Below are 20867 nucleotides of genomic sequence, written 5' to 3' on the forward strand. Positions count from 1 at the left end.
TTTTGGAACGAGAGGACGAGAGAATGGTTTACGGTGCAGTTTGGAAGGGTACGCGAGAGCTCTGAAGGCGAGAGGAAGGCGAGAGCGGAGGGTAATTGTGGGTTATTGAAAGTTTCATTAAACGTAACACTGTTCATCCGTGTTTTCAAAATAAGCTGTTTTTGGAAGCTGCTATTTGCAGCTTCAGGACTTCTTCACATTTTGGGCTTTTTTTCACCCCTAACTTTGAAATAAAGCTGTTTTTCAAAGTTTACCAAACAACAAAAATTCTCACAGCTTTTTTTCATCCAAGCTTTTTTATTAAGCACCTCAATCCCAAACTGCACCTAAGTGGCCGCCACACATTGTGTTGTTTAGTTTCATTTAACTTTATTTTGCTATAACATGAGAAAGTATAGCAAACATTAAATGAGATTAGAAATAACAATTCATTTCCAAAGTCTAAGACCATCTCCAACCCTTCGGTTAAAACCTAAAATTTTTAACCCAGAAAATTTAGGTTTTAACTCATAAACAGTTTTTCTCCTCCAACCCTTATGGGTTAAATTTTTAGCCCGAGATTATTAAAGAATGAATTTAGGATAATTTTTTTCTTAAAGTAACTTTAAAAGAAAAATATTATGTAGACTATCCTAATTTATTTTTTTATGAACATTTTAACCTAAAAATATTTAGATTCTGATAAATATTGAAAAATTACTAAAGCGACATTGTGAAACTCGTGGAACACTAAAATAATATGAAACACATAAAATATTTTTTTAGCTTTTGGATTTAAATTTGGGCCGTTAGAGTTTTTTTTTACTGTTGGATTTGATCATATTAGATCTTAGTTATTGGAGTCAATGAATTCAAAGGTTGGAGCAATTAGAATAAGTTTAGAACCTAAAATTTGAGTTTTACTCCAAAAGATTGGAGTAGGTCTAAGGCAATAAATATAGAAAAGAAAAAAAGAATGGTCATGCATATATTAATGCCTCCATAATTAACATGCACATGCTCCTGTTCCCTCCATCAACTACGTCCTCGAAGCATTCCCAATTAATATCTTCTTCACTACCACTTTTTTATGCACACTGAAAAAAAAAACCATAAAATTCAAGGACTCGATGTTCTAACCAACTTAACTAACGTACATTAAGAAGAATATTTACCAAAAATAGAAAGTATATTGGATTAAAATAGAACCACACAAATAATTAAATACAACAAATTAACCACATAATTAACTGGTGCATTACATTATTATGCTTAAGCAAGCCAATTATTAATACTAAACAAGCAAACACCAAGCCGTCCTTGAGCGTACTTAAGACAGATCGTTCGATCGAGTTTAAATGGTTCTGTCCATGATAAAAACTCAAATTTTAAGTATCTCACTTTATATAATTACACATATAATGATCAAACCATAACATTAATATTACAAACAAACGTATCCAATCAGTCGAACAACCTGCTCAATCCATCTGCGCGTTTCCGGTGGTTTTCGATTTGATTTGCCGTGACCGCGACGAGATCAAAGGAGCAGGCTGTGATGATCATTCGTTACTAGTACTTCAGCTCCTGTTCTTGCATTTCTCCATGGCCCTTGGTGCTGAAATATTCATATTTCAACATGTTTTAGTAAGCTAGTTGATTAAAGAAAGTTTAAAGGATAATCGTGATGAATGGTGGTTGATTAATGATTGAAGATAGATACTAACCTAGTCCAACAGCCTCCTTGCTCTTCATTATGCGCAATCTCTTGCATGATTCAACAAACATCCTGCTTGCACAAGAGAACATGTTTAACTAAAATAAATAAACTTGAAGTTGAATGTTTAGGGGGTTCTTGATAAACATTTTGTTTCTAATTTTTAATTTTTAGAAAGCTAAAAACTTGTTTGATAACCAATTACAATTTTCGGAAGAATGACAACTGATTTTAAAATGGAGCCAAATTTCAAAAACTTATAAAAATATTTTTCTGATTTTTCAGTTTTCAAGAAAATAAAATGATAACAATTACTAAATAACTTTTCACGTATTTAAATTGTAACTAAAACTAAAATACTTATCAAAAGACTTCTTGAACTATCTTAGCTAGGGTTGGAATTAATGAGCTCCAAACACACTTTCTATCCACCTCCTACGATAAGAATTCTCGTAGAATCTCTTAAATTTAGAGAGTGAGAAAGAAGATCCTAACCGTAGTTACTAATATTTTAAATAAAACTTTATTCCTATTGGTCTACAGTCATTATCACTCCATGAATTAGAGAGTAAGATTGAAATAATTTATTTTTGTCAGAGAGCTAAATAACTTTTTAGTCTTTTTAGTAAAAAATTAACCGAAAAAATAAAAAGTATGATTAGAGATGCTCTTACTCCCATGGCACATCGCCAACCAGCATCCAATCACCATCCTTGTCTTCGTATGTTGGAATGTAATCAGAACCGTTGAGAACATCCATCAGCTTTCTCTCATTCATGAAGTCCTTCATTCCTTGGGATCCACAATTTCCTTCAATGATTGAAAATTTTATACCATTACTCCAAGTATCATAATAATTGAAAATTTAACAGACAAATAATGCATTAACTTGTTCCAAAAATATAAGAGAGGTCACTCCGCACACCCTTTTTTCTCCTTACGTACTCTTATTTATTTTTAGCAGTTAGAGAGATAAAAATTAACAAAATTGTGCATAAATCATTTTTTGAAAATATAAATAAAAGTAGTTACCAATGGTGAAGGAGCTGAACATTTTGGCTAGGGCATCAGAGAGCTCAGGGTAACTCTTGTACATCTTCAAGTCGACCTTGCGAAGGTATGGTGCACCATCCATGCTAACCTTCACCAAAACTGCATTATTATTGCTGCCCTTGTTCATCTGCTCACTTTCTCCATCATTCGTGCTCTTTTGCACCGCCGTGAACATGTTCTTTCGAAAAGATCGCACCGGTGGCCAACCCACAACTTGTGCCCTATTAATTAATAGTGACATTAGTTTGTTTTTTTTTTCTCTGGACAGAAATGATAGAGAATTTCATTGATTAGAACAAACACATACAACCAAGCATTACAACGAGTTGCTAGATGGGTACATTTCTCCATTGATCAAACATCTTGATCTGGAGATAAATCCTCACAAATTGGCATACAAGGCAGCCACAACACAACAACAAGAACCATTAGCCACGGGTAAAGATCTGCCATAAAGACGGTAAATGTAACAGACCTTGCACCGGAACCACAAAAGTCATCACAAGAACGAGACCAAAAAAGCCATCACAAGGATGAGCCCACAAACAACTCGCTAAAGTGATAAAACACAGCCCACTAAGCAGGACAAAACAACACAAAATGGAAAACTACCTATCCGAGAATGAAACCATCAATCAGCAAGTTTATAGCTAATTACTTTTCTATTTTCGTTAAACCGATTATATTTAACATGATTATTTGTAAGCTCAAGTTATTAAGAGTACGTAATAAATTTTATAAAATTCTATTTAAGTTCAATTCTCTTCTCTCCGGCATCGGTTGACTCAAAGAAAAAAAAATATATTCAGAATTTAGTGCTACTAATTAACTAGCTATAAGTTATATAACAACTAATTTTTGCAATATATAATTTCTTAATTTCATTTCAAATTATATTTTCTCCTTAAAATAGGAAGATCCGGAAGCCAAGTCATCCAATACAGTCAACAATTTAAGTCCAGTTATTAAGTAATTTGTTTACACACAATACATATGAATTAAGTAATCAAATTTGATCAATCTCAGTTTTTATTCATTCTTTCTTTCATTTTATGATGAAAAAATGTCCCGGGGGAAAGGAAACAACCATGCATGTATCCAAAACTAGAAGAACTTTCAGAGAAGAAAATCTTAATTTTTCAAAAGTAGAAATCTATGAGATGCATGGAGCAAAAATTAATTGGATTAGTTCTTGTAACTAATTAAATTGACTAGAGATACATGGCTAGCTGAAAAAGTCATGAGTCAGGACTCAGGAACATGCCAACATACATTATATGGCATCAATTATATATTATTAATTAGGGCCATCATATCAATTATTGAATGGCAAAAACATGAAGCACACACATGTTCATAATTATCAATAATTATCATATCGTGATTATATCATCATCAACTTACTTGGCGGCAGGAGGCTTTGCTGGATCGGAAGCCGGAAAATCAAGGTTGTTGTTCTTCTCCTTGTTGGTCTTGGACTTTTCAGCACTGCCATCTTTCCCACCAGTACTATTTGTCTCCTTAGAATTATTAGAAAGATTAAGCTTCAAATCCACACAAGTACTAGCATCAGTACTAATATCACTCTCAGTTTCAGAAAACCCTCTCTTCCTCATCACGATCACCTGATCTCCATCACGGACGCCGCCGCCACCACCACCCGGCAACCCTAGCCTCAGCTCTGTCTCTTCGAACCCCATCTGATGATTAACTTCTCTCTCACTCTCTCACTCTCTAAACTCTTTCTTTCTGTAATATTGCTAGCTAGCTTGGCTTTTGGTGTTTCTTTGCGTTGATGTTTGATATTTGATCTTTTTGGAAAAAATAATAGTGTGGGGAAGGATTAGGAAGGAGGGGACTGCTTGGGCTGGCGTCGGTATTAATATGCGAATGGGTGCACTGTATACCCGGAAATGGTTCTTGACACGTGGCATACTGCATGAGCTGGCTTTTACAACCCTGCTGGGCTACGTGACGACACCACTGTTGATGTTATCTATCCTACAATTGTTGTGTGGGTGGATGGTGTGGATCGTGGAATCTCCACTGTGGACAGCGATATATACCTTATTACTATATTACTAGTTATTCAATATTCACGTAATAGACTAATTATACAACGTGATTGTGTTTCAGTTCAACGCGACATAAATTCCTAACTTGCTAAGGGAAAGCTGATGATAATATGAGGCATGAGCAATGAGCTACGTAAAAGGGGCATATAAGTCAAGATTTTGGTTATAAATTATTTAGATATACAGGACCACTGCAAGTGCAAGCATTGGATCAATAAGTTTCAGAGCTCAAAAAATTAACCCACTTACCAATTGATCGTCTTTTCCACTTTGTTGGGAAGGGGGGGAGAGCCAGCCAGCTAGCTATGTGTATTACTAACTTCTTTATTCCCACTTTTTAGGGCCAACTCTGGGGAAGAAAGTACACAGACAACAAATTCTCTAATCCCGAACGCCCCTCTAGCCAAAATTTGAGGACTCGCTTTATCCCTTTTCAATTCCATTTTAACAATTTTTGTTCGAGAAAATTATACTCTCTTTATAAGTTTTTAAGTAAAGAAAATTCACCGCTTGTTCTCTTAATAGATTCGACACATGCATGTTTTGGTCAAGTAAATCTTACACTTTTGTCTGTCAAAGTTCGACTTAATTAGTACGCTTTAATTTATAGATCGTCTCACAATTATTCTTTATGCATATATCTTAGCTATGCGGTCGGTTGGTTTTAATTTCTTTTTGTGTTATTAGACTCGTTACATACATATGGCTGGCAATCGTTTAAACATCACCAAATTCATAAGAATTGATAAGTGACAACTTGATAAAATTAATTAATATCCTTCTTTCGCGGTCCCTTATTGGAACAATCAATCAATGAAATTATTCTAAAATTCTGGCTAGAAGGACTTATCAAACTTAATATGAAGAATTATTTAGAAGTAGACATCTCACTCATTCATGCTTAATTTATTCCTCAAAACCCTTAAAGTTGACAATCAATATGTGCGTCTTAAGAATATTCAAAAATACTATTGGTGAAGCGGTTAAAAAACTTCAAATGGAAATGATTTCCGACGTTGTTTACGTTTGTATGTTGATTATATTTTGATTTATGCAATTTTACGGTCATTATGTACAAAGAAAAAAGAGTGTGAAAACGTCACTTCGCCATAATGTGTATATATGTACCACCATGCTTTGGTATTTTATATACGTCCACCATACAATGTTAGTGAAACATGCAAAAAGTAAATGTTGCGTTGTACCCTTTTATCGCTTCACCAAAATAAATTGTTGGAAGAAAAAAGCAGAAAGTGGTGCAATAATATGACAGGCACTCTCAACTGTTCGTCGTTGTTAGGGCATGCTCACAGTACGTGTGGTGTTCATCATCTGTCTGATGCTATATGTCTGTACCCTTTGGTGGCCACGAATTAAATTTTACTTTTGTTGCACAAATGGCTTGTCAAATCATAATTCCTCTACAAGCTTGTTACAGTGAGTCGTTTACATACGCACAAATAATCGAACATCAATAATCACGAATCAATCACGCGTGTATTGTAACTGATGTTAGCATTCTCCTAATCTGTTTGTAAAAAGTGTGTGATGAGCGACCCCTGCAAGTGCACAAATAAATTTAGAACCATTTCTCGCATAGATGCAATACTTCCATACCAACTTAGCTGCACGGACATCACAACCGGGACACCATATATAGGCTAACCCCACTAATATGGGGAGTTGGTAATCGTTTGGTCTTCTAAATGATTTGTAGCTAGTAATTAACCAATGTTTTGTAGAGACACTAATAGATAAAAAGAGCTATCTTCTTGGCTTCCGGAATGGTGGATTGTCATGACGAAGTCACCTGCTGATCCCCTTTTAAAGAAAAAAATAAACAGAGCTACACAAAATTGACAAACTTTATAACTGCATATTGTTCGAGCTAAATTTTCTAGAGAATAATGACTTACATGAGATATGTTCACTGCCAACATGACATCTTTGTCCAAGCATACAACACTTAGTGTAAGTTCCACTCCACATGTGATGGAACACTGATTCCATATAAGTTGCGTTCCTACTCTAGGGTTATACGAGAGTGAAATTTGTTTGTACAAAATATATAAATAGTTTTTGACAAACGATAAGATAATTACATTAAATGAATCTAAACTACAAAAAGATTGATTCAATTTTAGATACAAAAGATGAATCAATTGCATTAGCCAACTTGACTAAAACATTTAAAAACTCTTGTTTTTAGTTGGGTGGTTGGTTGAGTTGAGAAAGGAGTGGGACCCATTAGGCATGCAGCGAGTGATATTCATTGCCATTGTGTGGGTCGTACAATTGATTTTGGATTTGGGCCCACGGAGGGGAGCATGTGAAGTTGTTGGGTCTGTCACCCTAAGCGTCAAACCCGATCCCATGTGCGGCGCTGCAGGGCATCCCACCAAGTTATGATTTGGTATTGAGATGATTTAAAAAAAAATAGGTATAAAAAAAAGTTGGGAGCATTTTTGTATTTGGGTAAACTTCCAACTTCAACTTTTTGTTACAGTTTTAGGTGAAAAAAAGCCAAAAAACAAAAGCAGCAAAAGGCAGCTTTGAAAAATTGGATTTTCAACTTCTACGCAAACCTCTTTTTTTAAGAGGCGCTGAGCGCTTTAATGAAACTTTCAAATACCCAAAATAACCTTAAGCAATTAAAACTTCACACAGAGGTTCAGAGATTTACCCAGTCGTCGATTAGGAATGAATTGGTCTTTGCTTAGTTGTAATGGCACCAATGATGCTTCGTTGGTTTCTGGGCATAAAATACAGAACATGCATTAGCTCTAGTCCTTCGAATTTAACCTCAAACTTCACAGATAAAGTCAAGAGAGTTACCCAGAGTTGAGATTTGGCAATTGGTGTAGATTCAGTCTCGAGTTCGCCGGACAAATAACCAAGAAGGTCACCAGATTTCTGGGCATGAACACAGAGAGGGCATTTGGGGTTAAATCCCAAGAATTTCATGCTAAAATTTGATATGCAGGATACAGAAGTTGTACCTGAGATTAAATGAAGGTTGAATTGAGTTTGAAGCACCCGATTTTGTTAAGCCTCAGGTCAACTCGTCAAAGAGTTTTTCACCAAGAGGGAAGGGTTGGCATTCTTCATTTTTGAGTACTTGATCTTCACATGCAACACCACCATTCGAATCCATAGGTCAAACTACACATAAAACAGGGAATATTGGTATGGATTTCACTTGAAAATTGGCGGTGATGTGGGTGATTCTCTCGGTAATTAGAGAGAGTGAGAGTATCATAGTTAGAGAAAGAGTTAGAGAGAAAGGAGAGTCTCACGAGAAAAAGGGAAAAACGAGAGAAGAAGATGGAGACCAAATAAAAGGAGTGGGCCCCTTAAGGCAGACTAAATAAGACCAAACCATTTTTGGTCATTTCATACAGTCACAGCTGTTTTACATAAAAATTTACCAAATACTATAATACTGTTTTTTTTTTCCAAAATCACTTTTACAAAAAAATTTATCAAACATTCTGCTGCTTTATTTCACAACTGCTTATTCTCATAGCACAACAGAAGCAGTTTTTTGTTTCAAAGCACAGTAATACCAAACCAGCCCTGACCTTCACATTTCCTTCTTCATTTAATTATTCTTCTTATTCTTCCTTTTTTTTTTTAATTTTTGATTTTTTTATTATATTTAATTTAACTCTATAAATTATAATGTCATGACCAAAATTGACCCGTTGACCAATGGACTCGATGTACCAAAAAAGTCGAAGAGAAGAACCTTCATAATTTTCAACTCTTGCTCACAGACTCATCAAGCAAGATGCTTAGAGGTCAGATAGATCTTCTGATATCCAGTCAAGATAGTGTTACATATACGATATCATACAACAAAAAAAATATTCCACCCTTTACATTTAATGAATAATTTTTTTTGTTAAGACAAATTATAGTTTGACACATACGTATCAATATCATTTGTATATTCTCTACAAAGCAATACTTTAAGTTACTTTATCGTATATAAGGGGAGAAAGATTTATATTCGAGTGTAATGGAGCGGGTTGGCGCACTATCGTTCACTAACGAACTTGTCGAACCCTCACATACATTCGTGATTTTTCTTTTTAGTTATTTTAATAAATTAATTCTGCATACGTATCAAACTGTAATTTATAATAAAAGAGAAACGACTCATCATATGTAAATAATAATAAAGTCATATATAATATAATTCATGAGATATATCTTTCTTGTATAAAAATTTCGAGACTTTGATTTATATATGGTTGTATCATGGCATCATATGCCAATGTACCACATAATTAACAAGAAAAGGTATAATGCAATACCCATCTGCCAAACTGCTCGATCATGATCAGTAATCATTGTAATTTAATCATAACATATTTCTCTTGTTAATAATTTTAATTTTTGTTCGTACGTAAACAATAATTATTCAATGATTAAAATCATATATATAGGCAACTCTAGTTTATTCCCTTCTATTAATTTTCCCTTCCTCCTTTCACCACAACTAGATTAATTATTCATTGGACGGTGTTCTGTAAGAATCATGCATGTTAAAAATAGATTAAAGTCAAATCGTTCCGGGATTAGGGTTTGAAGCAAAGAAGGGGCCGGTCAGTCAAACCAACAATATTTTGTTCTCCAATTCTCTATGCATGGAATCTTTTTATTCCCTTAATGCATACATACATATACATATACATATATATATATATACACACATATAATCCCCCATTAAATCTTTATGAACATGTCAAGTAGCTACTTGCAAGACAATATATATATATATATATATATATATATATATATATATATATATATATATATATATTTATATATAGCAGCTTCTGCTTGCTGTAGCTGTATAGCTCATGCATGCAACACATGCTATATACTATATGGCACATATATGATAGATCCACCGATTAGCAGTTTTATGTTTGTTAATATAACTCTATATAAAAGATTATCAAATCAAGGTTTAACATGACATGAATATTTCTGTGTTACTACTTGTTCATTTGGCAACATATGTATGCTTACATGCCTTGTAACTAGACCCTTTTGTATTATAGAAATATTTATTTATAAGGTGCCACAATTCATATCTAAAGTTCAAACTGCAGTGTGAACGCATTGCATTATGCCTCCATTGGCATCAGTGACGGATCTAGGAAATAATATTAGGAGGGTTAGTAAGAATAGTGTGCGTAGTGCATATTTTTTTTTACCAGAAATAGCATGCATATCACCATTTCATGGAGTCTTGGTAGGCCTAAAGTCATTTGGAAAGGCATATTGCACACCTGTTAATGTATGCAAGGGGCAGTACCTAAGGTATCTATGGACATTCACCGAGTCTTGGTAGGCATGAAGTCAGTTGGAGGGCATGTATGAAGCCAACTCTAATCTTCAAAAGGGCAGCACCCAAGGTATCCATGGATATTTACCAAAGTTTGGGGGGTAAGCTGACCCCCCTGCTCCTCAATGCATTCGCCACTGATTGGCATTAATGTTGTGTAACTAGTTGGTGCCTTCCTGATGCAGGTCGGGGGTGGTCTCACTTCTTTCCCTTGCTTTGAAGAAAGATTTATATGGCACGGGTATACTGTTGTTTCATGTCAACTATGAAATGACTAGTGTTAGCTCCTCTCCACATAACAGTATATGATCGGCACTGAACACCACGAAAGCAATGTACTAACTGTGAGGCTGTGAATGTAAAAGAGTCACATATTGGTGAAAGGAGAAACTTTGCAAGGGCTTACAAGAGGTTATGCTACTCCTGATATTGTCAATTGGTTTTATGGTGAAACCACAACTTTCTTCACTAACTAGTTTCTTGTAAGTTATTCTTCTTGCTCATTGTCGATCCTTTCCTAACCTACCTAATGGAATAGGTATGTATATATAATTTGTGATATTACATAAAGTTGTTCTTACATTTATGAATAACCGTTAGCCGTTGGTACAAGTAAGTAGTCTTACAAAACATCACCGACTGACATCCACCCAAGACTGGGCAACTGTTGCCAGCATATAGTTCATAATTGAGTGATGATGATATACACACACACACACTGTACGTACAATGTATGAGTGTGACAAGCTTCACGAAGAGACGCGACATGAAATATGGGTATGCATGGCATGTTATGGCGGCATGCATGATGGGCAAGAACCAGTATATATATTTAGGACCACTCTTCCTTCAAAAACTGGGACGCTCTTCCTTCTGAAAAAGGGACAAGCTCTTCGGGTAATGGGCCTTCTTAGCTTCTTCAAAACCCTAAAACTCCAAAAACTTCAAACTTTTGCATTGCATACGTGTGGATTAAGACCCACATGATCTCGACATCGATCAATCTTATCATGTCACACGTGTGTACGTACATTGGTCTTCCAATTTGCCCTATCTCATCTATTATTAATTACGATGGCCAAAATGCATGGACATGATAAGAGGGAAGTAGCGAAGGCAGAGGCAGACGCGAAGAAATCAATGCCCTGAGAGTCCCTGGCCCAATCTATTTAGGAAGATGATGAAGATTGAAGGTGGTAGACCCGATCATCAACTCGTCTTGTCTGCAGTCCTTGTCGAGCGGGAACTGATTCAAGACTCCGAGTGTGAAAACATATGCTTTTAAATATTTGAACTACAAACTCGTTGTATATTTCTTACCGTACTAAATTTAGCTAACCCTAGCTTGCTGGTTGACACAAAAGAGTGTTCAACGTTGAATGGCTTAATCGTGACACTTTTCTTTGTCCTTTGCTCCTCCTTTTTGCATGCTTATCAGTTCTGAGTTGTTCCTTGATGTGTTCATGTACATATCCCTGTCGAAAACTCAGAATTTGGCTGTTCAAGTCCAGAAGTTGCTTCGAACCAGCTGCTTCGAACCATCTAGCTAGGTCGTGTCGGTGGCCGTTCTTCAACTTCTTCTTCTTCTCCTATTTATTTATTTATTTTTTTTAAATTGCTTATTTTGTGAATCCTTGATAAAGCATGCATGGTCTTTACCCAAAAATTGATGGAGAAAAACTCGAATATGTAAAACCTTTTGGTGGAATGGTAATTATAGTAGTAGGAAACCTTTAAGGGAAGGGATTCCTATATATATATATAGATATATTTTTTATTTATTTATAAAAATGGGGATTAGTTGTGGAGTTCACACCACATCAAACTTTAATGATATGAACCGTCTATTTTTTAAGTTGCACCTCATAGATAATCCTTGCAAAGTATTAGCCAAATCGGAAATGTTTAAGACGTCTAATTGAGTTCAAAGAAATTAACGAATACTTTGTTATATAAGAAACAATGAAATTTTATCTTGATAATTAAATAGGCAAATGGTTTCGGATTGAATTGAATTTTTGTAAGGATGATCTATGAAACGAGACTTACAAAATAAACGGTTCGGATCGTTGAAGTTCGATGTGGAGTAGGCCTCACACCTGATCCCCATTTTTTTTCTTCAAAAAATTAGGGATCCCTTAGTAGTATATATATGTATATGTATATGTATGTATGTATGTGTGTGTGTGTGTGTGTGTGTGTGTGTGTGTGTGTGTGTGTGTGTGTGTGTATTGGATATGGGACGTTTGCTTTTGACACACATTTTTGTATGGCCCACTTCGTAATGTATTTCAACAATTAACCGTCTATCTTTTATTTCTTATCTCAAGATCATATTTACCAAAAATACCCAAATCCGAAACCATATGATTGATGGATTAAGTTTAGGTCTCGTTTGGCAGTTCGGATTGTACTGACTATTTTTGTCGGATAGGATAAATAGCCACCGGATAGTACTGACTAAATTAGTCGAGCTTTTGGTACAGTATCAGACTAATGATCGTATTATTTATACGGTGTTTGGTATTGAACCGGATAGGACAAGGAAAAAAAAATTAACAAATCTTTGTTTGTTTAATGAAATCTATATGTTCCCCCGTATAAATCAAATTACTAAACAAAAAAAAAAATGAAATCTATCTCTTCCCCAGATCTTTCCGCCGCACTGCGCCCCACAAACAACCTCACTCCCTTCTCCTTACCTGTTCTTGGCCCAAAGAGGTTTGAAATACACCCTCAAGCAGATGAAATCTTTAAAACCCAGTAATTAAAGAAATTAAAAACCCAGAAATTAAAGAAATTATAAACCCAGATGAAATCTTTCCGAATCAAATAAAACCCAGATGTAATCTTTCTGAATTTTCAAATCCTATCATCTATTCCCAGTCAAGGTTCTAAAACCCAGATGAATCTTTTCGAATTTGTGCCGTGGTGGTGCCAGTGGTCTCTCACGTCTCCAATTATTAGACAACGAAGGTGAGGGAGGATAGAGCCGGCGAGAGGAGACGGGGAGAACATAGCCGGCGAGAGAAGGAGACGGAGAGAACATCGGGGATGGCGAGGGAAGGCGAGAGAGAGAGCACGCTCATTTCGCGCGAGAGAGAAGAAAGGGACCCGACTAATCTATACTCCCCTTTTGGACTGGTTTAATAAGAGGGTATATGCCGTATAAAATAAGTGGATCGGATTAAATTAGTCCGGTCCAATTTAATACGAAAGCACACCAAACACTCGGCTCCGTATTAATAGTCCTATCTGATGCTATATACGGCGTACCAAACAAGGCCTTAGTGTTTATTAATTGTAGAATCTTATTCGTCCATTTTCTTCACCACAAAGAAATATTGTAGTGGTTTTAGATTTGTCTAATTGTTTGCAATGATGATCCATGAACGATGTAGTAAAATATAGACGGTTCGAATCTTTGAAATACATTACAAAATAGTCCCTAAAAATGAATTTCAAAACGTGGGTCAAAAGCATGAATCTCAAAATCCCAACTCTCTTTTTAGGGCAATGCTAGGTAGACTAAATTTGTAAACTAGATGATGTGTCACCAATAAGAAATAAATACGTTAATCAACATTTAAGTAATAATCGAATCATCAACCTTCATGTGATTTAATTTAGTCTCCCTAATATTACCCCTCTATACATCTATATATCAGTCATTGTGCAACCCCTAAAAAAACTGATATATCCAATAAATTCAACATTGGGAATAAGTTGCTAGCTATGGGAAAAAGATGATGAAGTTAAAATTAAACAACTTTGCAAATCAAATATCCATGTAAAATTTGTTGCTTCAGATACAAGACAAAGTTCTACTTTCTAATACATTTTTGTCATAAAATTAATTAGAATCATGCGTTAGTTCTAGTTCTTGGAACTGTGCGAATAATTATATGCACGAATGTGGTCATTTTCATCATCTTATATTATATTTTCGTCTTCTTAAAAAGGCTCAAATTGGATGATTAGAGAAGTGTTCAAAATTCACACCCATGCATATTGGGATCACATCTCATTTATTTCCTAAGGGTATAAATGTTATTATAGTGTAAGAATAAAATATACTTTTGTGTGTGGACTTGAACATAGCTAAATTTTTTGTGTCAAACAAACAAAACATAGCTATATTGTTTAAAGTGTTATATCTTCTTTATTTGAGCTCAAATTTCCTTCATCTTAGATTAGATTACTTAACAAATCGTTCCAATAAAAATATGATACATATTTCGTTAGAAAAGTTAACCATGTGTTTGTAATGTATTATATTGTGAATTAAAAAAACAATGATGTGTTTACACCGTTGTATTCAATTATGAGTTTAAAATATTTAAAAGAGTTTACAAATTTAAGTATTCAGTCAAAGATTTTAAATAAATCCATGGAAGTCCATGGGTATTGAATCAAAATTCTAAAGAAGTTCATAAAACTGCATAGAAATTGGATATATTCAATCAGAATTTTAAAGTTGTCCATAAAACTCTATGTGTATTCAATTAGGAATTGATTTAAAAGTATTTTGAAAAATTAAGGATTTTGATGGCTTTAGAATAATTTTATAGTGTATTATAAGTTTTAGGAAATCAGGTCCCTCTCTCTAAAATTTTGAATGAATTCACATGAAGTCTGTGAAACTCCACTAGAACTCCATCAAACTTCAAGGACTTATAACTCTTTTAAAGCCTTCAAAACCTCAATTGAGTACACCCCATAATATTGTATTATATTTATGTATTAGTTTATGACAATCAACCATCAGAAATACGCTGGATTAGGAGAGATTTTTTATTGTGCTTAGAACACTGGATGGTACATCACGTGTTACTATATAAGTGGTGAAATACTTGTGTTAAAATATTAATAAATTAAAATTTAAAATTTTCCATCATTTATATAATAACATGTAATGTAACACCTGTATTCCGGTCAAAAGAAAAATTTTCTCATGGATTAGGAGGTAAAGCAAGAGTGAACGGGAAAGGTTAGCTGACCATACCACATGGAACCCCACATGTCATGTAACACAGCCAATTAAATCGGAATTGGATCCTCTCCAGAGCCCAAGGAGAGGATCTGACCAAGGAACGTGAGTCGTTGAATTTTTATCTAACAGCTACAAACAGGAAGATTTCTTTAAAATTATAATAATTATAGCCGTTCAATAAAAATCCAACGACAGGATCCTCTCCTTGAGCTCATGAGAGGATCCAATTCCAATTAAATCTCCGGTCCCACTTATCTCAGCCCACATGGCCATGCCTACGCAATGCACAACAGCCACGTGGGACCGTATGGTAGTCACATGGGCTGTTTTCTTCCGTTCCATCCTCCTGATCCAAGGGCGCTGTAGGAACAGTCCCAAAGCCTACCCTAACTGCCGATCACAGCCGTCCATTATTAGTCCACGGTCTTCAATAGCATCGGCTATGGTTGTCCCTCCCTTGTCCCCTTCAATCGGGCATCAAACTGCACGGTGTTCCTCATGTGAGTAGCATCCATATCTTCACTTGTCTACCCTAAATCAAGAACGCAATCACACCACCCACAACCAATCAATAAAAGAAATGATTTTGCATATGGAATTTATAATAATATTGAGGAGATATGTTTAGGTCATTTACACGAAGAGAGAACCTTATAGCAGACATGTTTTAGGTCTCAAATGCATTGATAGTTTATAGTCGAGCATTTACGTATAAACAAGTTTATCAAACACTAGTTTTAAAAATAACTCATAAGAACAAACTGAGTAGTATTTCACTCACATTTTCTTCTTCATCACTTATTCTCTTGTTTATATTTTTCGACTCTTTTAATTTAGGGAACTTTAACGAAAAACTCCATGTACTGTTCACTTTAACGAAAAACCACATTTTAACACTAAAAGTCAATCATTGTACTATTTATTTTACCCTTATTTTGTCTTTATAGTTAAAGCTCAAAATTTTCAAGCCATTTTCATTAGTTTTCCTTTTAATTTATTTATTCAATCCAATAACTGAAATAAAAAGAGGAGTGAAGAGAGAGCAAAATTTATTCTTCAAATTTCATTTTTATTAGAGATGTTGTCTGCAATTTTATTTACGAAAGTGGTTTGTATAGCATTACAAATCAAGTAATCGACGGTAGAGCGCGTAGGCCCCGCTTTGAAATTCCGGTATGTCCAATTGTCCACCTATAGTTGGTCACTGAACTAACGCGTGGGGGACAAGCATGTGATATTACCATTTATCAAATAATGAGTGAATCTCATGCTGCCATGCACCATGAAAAGATAAAAATCACCAAAGATTTTATATTATCTCTCTCACAATATTCACACAACACATCCTATAAAAGTTTTGAGTGCCATCACATCTTCCACCTCAAGGAAAACGAATCAAACTTCAACTCCACCTGACTGAAACGTTCAAAATCTCTCACAAGAAACCCTTAACACACCTTTCTGTTTATCTATTATCCTTCTGCAAATCAGTCTGCAATCTGCAAAAGCATTAGGGTTTATTTAGCAAAGTGATTAAGATGGAAGACCAGCTAAATTTCAAGGCAACTGAGCTAAGATTAGGGTTGCCTGGAAGCTCTGAAGAGCCTGAGAACAAAAAAGCAGCACCGTCTCCTCCTATGGCTAAGAATAACAAGAGGGCTTCGCCGGATTCAGCGGCTGAGGAGTGCAGTACAAGTTCTGATCCCATAGATGTCCCTCCCACCGAGTAAGCAATGTTCATACATGGACTATGAGTTTTATGTTAATAATTGATTAAGAAGGTTTAGTTAAGTGGTTATGTTGCTAATTTATGATTGAATAAATGTGTGCAGGACACAGGTAGTAGGGTGGCCTCCAATCAGATCTTACAGGAAAAACAGTTTGCAACTGCGAGAGGCGTACGTGAAAGTAAGCGTCGACGGAGCTCCTTATCTGAGGAAGATTGATCTCAAGGTTTACAATAGCTACCCCGAACTCATCAAGGCCTTAGAGAAGATGTTCAACCTAGCCAATATTAATGGATCCGATTTTGCTCCGACATATGAAGACAAAGACGGCGACTGGATGCTTGTTGGAGATGTGCCATGGAAGTAAGTTCACTCTTTTCGATTAAATCTCTATATCTTTTCGGTATTCAGATGATCCGTTCGATCTCTGAAAAAACTCGCATCTAATGACTTTTCCTTTGTTGTGGTTGCAGTATGTTTGTTTCTTCCTGCAAAAGGCTGAGAATCATGAAGGGATCTGAAGCCAGAGGATTGAGCACTTGTTTCTGAAGGCATGCAGTAAGACGGATGAATACATACATTAAGGAGACATTTAAAACTCCTTAAAACTACAGGAAAAGACACAGATACATGTAGCTCAGAGAATACATTTTCATTTTTTCGATGTTTGCTTAAAGAACAAGGTACTGGAACAAGAAACTTAGCTGAGATCCAAATTGTACAGAGAGGGTGAAATGTTCCATTTGTCCTAATAATATTAGTTTATATATATAATTGTTTGAGCTCTACTTTTCAGACTTTTCGTTAATGGAAATTTTCATTAATTGTTTGAGATCTACTGTACCGTTCTTCCATTGTTATCGTTAGATCGATGCTTTCTGGTGTTCCTGTAATTAAACTCGTATGATGTCCGATGCCAAAAATCGAAATTGTAATGTTATTGCCAAGTTCCAGAAGGATGAAGAGCAAACAAATCACCAGCATATCATATAAATTGCAAATCTAGGATACAAACTATAGAAACAAAGCCGAATTGTTCAGTATCTCCACCGAAAATTGATAGACTATACAAAAATTAGTCCTTGAACTCTGGTTTCCTACAGCTAGCACCTCAAGCACTTAGAAAGGCGAAAAACTATCACCGGCAAATATATTTGTATGAATGTTATGATCTTGGTCATCAAGGGTTCCCATTCTTGTATCCAGTATAGCCAGTTGGGACTTCACCCACTGCGGATTGTTCCGGCCTTCAATCCACAAGGCTTCTCCAGTATCCTTATGCTTAAAATCCGGATATTTTGGGTTCCTCTGAAAATCATAAACGAAACCGAATGAACATGCGTCTTTTCGTTCGCATATTCTTATCAGAAATCTGAACAAACAGCAGGTGACATAAAATGAAAATTTCACAGGTGCACATATGGCATTCGCCAAGCATGAATAACAAATCTAAATGTTCCATTCAATCATTTCTATTTCAACATTGATTCTCGGCATGTCTAGAAACAGTGTATAACATATCATCACATCTCATCCATTGTAGTTTTCTTTCTATTTTGTAGTGTAATGCTAGTTTTTAGGCACTGTAATTTCAAATTTTGGTTTGATATTTTAGGTGGGGAAATATCTTCACGCATTTAATGTAGGGCCAAATACAAAAACACAGTTTCTCCTCATCATTGCAGCACCAGCAGCATTTTTGCATTTGTGCGTGCACAGAGGACCAGGGCCGGCCCTGGATAGCTGCAACCGGAGCTTGCTCTAGGGCCCCCAAAAGTTCAGATAGTCTATAATCATATATCTACCAAAATCGTTTATATAGGACCTCAAATCAAGGCTATTTTATAGGGCCTACATATGCATAAGAGGAATCACTTTTATGTTTCCAAGCTTTTGTAATCTTCGTTCTTTGGCTCCTTTATCCCTATTGAAGTTCATATTTATTAACCAAACAAATGGAAAGCCCATAGAGACAAACAAGGAAAGGAATCATCGTTGTTTACATGTACAAGTAAACATATGAAAGTATTTTGTTAACTACTGTCAATTGGAACTACTTATCAGGGCCGGCCTTGCATAGGATGCACACCTACGCTCAAGAATGAAAGAATATAGTGATTGAATAAAGTACCTTGGTCTTCCTATTATCCCACCATTCAACTGGATTAGCAAAGAAGGCTTGCCATAATTCTTGTGTGGTTTCCGTTATGTTCTTTGTGGCATTGTTGCCAAGGTTTCTACCTGGAAGAAAAGAATAACAGTAATAAGAACGAATGCTATCCCTGCTCTTATCAAAACTCATGTTACTGAAGGTACGACTTGCCTGCTGTAAATGAATCAGAGTCGTGATCTTTCAAAGCCGGCGATGAAAAGCCCTTTTCAACAAAATTCAGTTGCTGAACAACTACCTGCATGAGATTTAGGGACAAATTAATTTTCTAAACAAACAAACAAACAGAAGACTTCACTACACCTAGAAAGACCAGAAGCCAAAAAAACCTTATAGTAGGTCTGCTGCTTCCCTTCATCGGTTTCAACAGAATCTGATATCAGACGGCCCGTTACATATATTTGTTGGCCTTTCTCTACATGCTGAAAAGCAACATGTGCTAGCTCATCCCAAAATGTCAGATTAATCCTGAAAGAAAAAGAAACCCAATTTTCATATTTAAATGTCTCCTATACTCCTTATACCCACAGTAGCATTTACAGTTTTACTGAAGTTGGATTACCTGAAAAACTTCGAAACTATGCGAAATTAGAAACGCTTAAAACTTTACAAACAATAACGGCACGGCACCCCAAAACTGGGGTTTAGATACCATTCATTGTCCGTTTAGTGTCTACCAAGTTTTGTTTTTGTTTAAAACTTTGTAACTAGTTCTATGTGTGCATGTTTTGCGAAGAACTTTGTGATGCGAAACAACCATTTAACGTTTCACATTGTCTCTAACAAAAAATATGATTAAATCAGAGCAAAACCACACTAATTGGAAGCACCAGAGTGAAACAACTAAGCATCAATCATCAAAATTTAAAATCTGGAAACGATACCATCAACTGTAAAATATGAATAAACCCGAAAAATCGATAAATTTAAGAATTATTACCAAGAGGTGTCGGTGGCGGACTTCTTAACGGCGAGGCGGGTCCAAGCGAGGACCTTTCCGGAGGGGAGGTGCTTAATTTCGACGGGAAGACCGACGACGCCGATGAGGTGCACCGTATTGCACAGCTCCTTCTTCCACTGAACCTCCACCGGTCTAGGGTACGCTATCGGCACCTGAATGCTGCTCCCGTTGCCGTTGTACTGGTCTCTACTGTACTCCATCGAGCATTTGAGATTGAAACGGCGCCGTGCGAAGGCCAAGTGGTTGGTGGATGGGAAAAAGGCGGGAACTTGGGGGTTTGCGAGGAAAGTTGCGCTTGTTGCCGCCGGAATTGCTCGCTCCAACGCCATTGCTCTCGGTGGTTTCTCGGGGGAGGAAAGGCGCCAAACTCCGCCGTTATCGGATAATGCTACTATGACTCGGACTACGTTTTATCGAAACTCTTCAAAGGGTTATTGGAAGGTTTTGGGCCGCATGAACTCAAACTTCTCTTGGGCCGGGCCCAAACTAATAAAGGAAATGTCATGGGCATAGTGTCCATGATACAATCGTATAGCCTTATATTATTGGTCGTCTGCCGTAGTGCATGTTAGCCCTTCCCCATTAGAATTGGTTCGTTGATTTTAAGGAAAACTAATAAAAAAATTTTGAAAATTTTGAATAAAAATTTGTTGTAAATGAATAGTACCAGAATTAACTTTTTAAAGTAAAAATATGGTTTTTCGTTAAAGTGAACTGTTGAGCAAAAATTGTACATAATATGTAAACAAATAATTCACTCGACACAATTTCACCCTCGTTCAATTTTTCGAAGAGGGTTTTATTAATTCAAGTTCGACTCATTCTAGGCTATG

General features: G+C 35.8%; 3 protein-coding genes across 5 annotated transcripts; 1 reads left to right on the top strand and 2 right to left on the bottom strand.

Annotated features, from left to right (window-relative positions):
* Window positions 1–1149: 1149 nt before the first annotated feature.
* On the bottom strand, window positions 1150–4611 carry LOC126585890 (auxin-induced protein AUX28-like). The gene is made up of 5 exons (XM_050250468.1): window positions 4154–4611; window positions 2729–2970; window positions 2371–2506; window positions 1707–1768; window positions 1150–1597 (listed from the first exon to the last, which is right to left on the bottom strand). Exons 1-5 carry the CDS (start codon window positions 4447–4449, stop codon window positions 1560–1562), a joined length of 774 nt encoding a protein of 257 aa, XP_050106425.1. The 5' UTR covers window positions 4450–4611; the 3' UTR covers window positions 1150–1559.
* An 11867-nt stretch (window positions 4612–16478) lies between these two features.
* LOC126585892 (auxin-induced protein 22D-like) lies at window positions 16479–17735 on the top strand. The gene is made up of 3 exons (XM_050250470.1): window positions 16479–16902; window positions 17009–17266; window positions 17377–17735. The coding sequence occupies exons 1-3, from the start codon at window positions 16715–16717 to the stop codon at window positions 17450–17452; spliced, it is 522 nt and encodes a 173-aa protein (XP_050106427.1). The 5' UTR covers window positions 16479–16714; the 3' UTR covers window positions 17453–17735.
* A 127-nt stretch (window positions 17736–17862) lies between these two features.
* LOC126585888 (protein OSB2, chloroplastic-like) lies at window positions 17863–20436 on the bottom strand. Of its 3 annotated transcripts, none has more exons than XM_050250465.1 (5): window positions 20014–20436; window positions 19403–19541; window positions 19227–19311; window positions 19035–19144; window positions 17863–18211 (listed from the first exon to the last, which is right to left on the bottom strand). In XM_050250465.1, the coding sequence occupies exons 1-5, from the start codon at window positions 20361–20363 to the stop codon at window positions 18023–18025; spliced, it is 873 nt and encodes a 290-aa protein (XP_050106422.1). In that variant the 5' UTR covers window positions 20364–20436; the 3' UTR covers window positions 17863–18022. The 3 variants fall into 3 exon arrangements, with proteins under 3 accessions (XP_050106422.1, XP_050106423.1, XP_050106424.1); XM_050250466.1 differs by having other exon boundaries at window positions 19035–19140; window positions 19223–19311; XM_050250467.1 differs by having other exon boundaries at window positions 18204–18275.
* Window positions 20437–20867: the final 431 nt, after the last annotated feature.

This window comes from Malus sylvestris, chromosome 10 (genome assembly GCF_916048215.2).
Source record: "Malus sylvestris chromosome 10, drMalSylv7.2, whole genome shotgun sequence".
Taxonomy (NCBI): domain Eukaryota; kingdom Viridiplantae; phylum Streptophyta; class Magnoliopsida; order Rosales; family Rosaceae; genus Malus; species Malus sylvestris.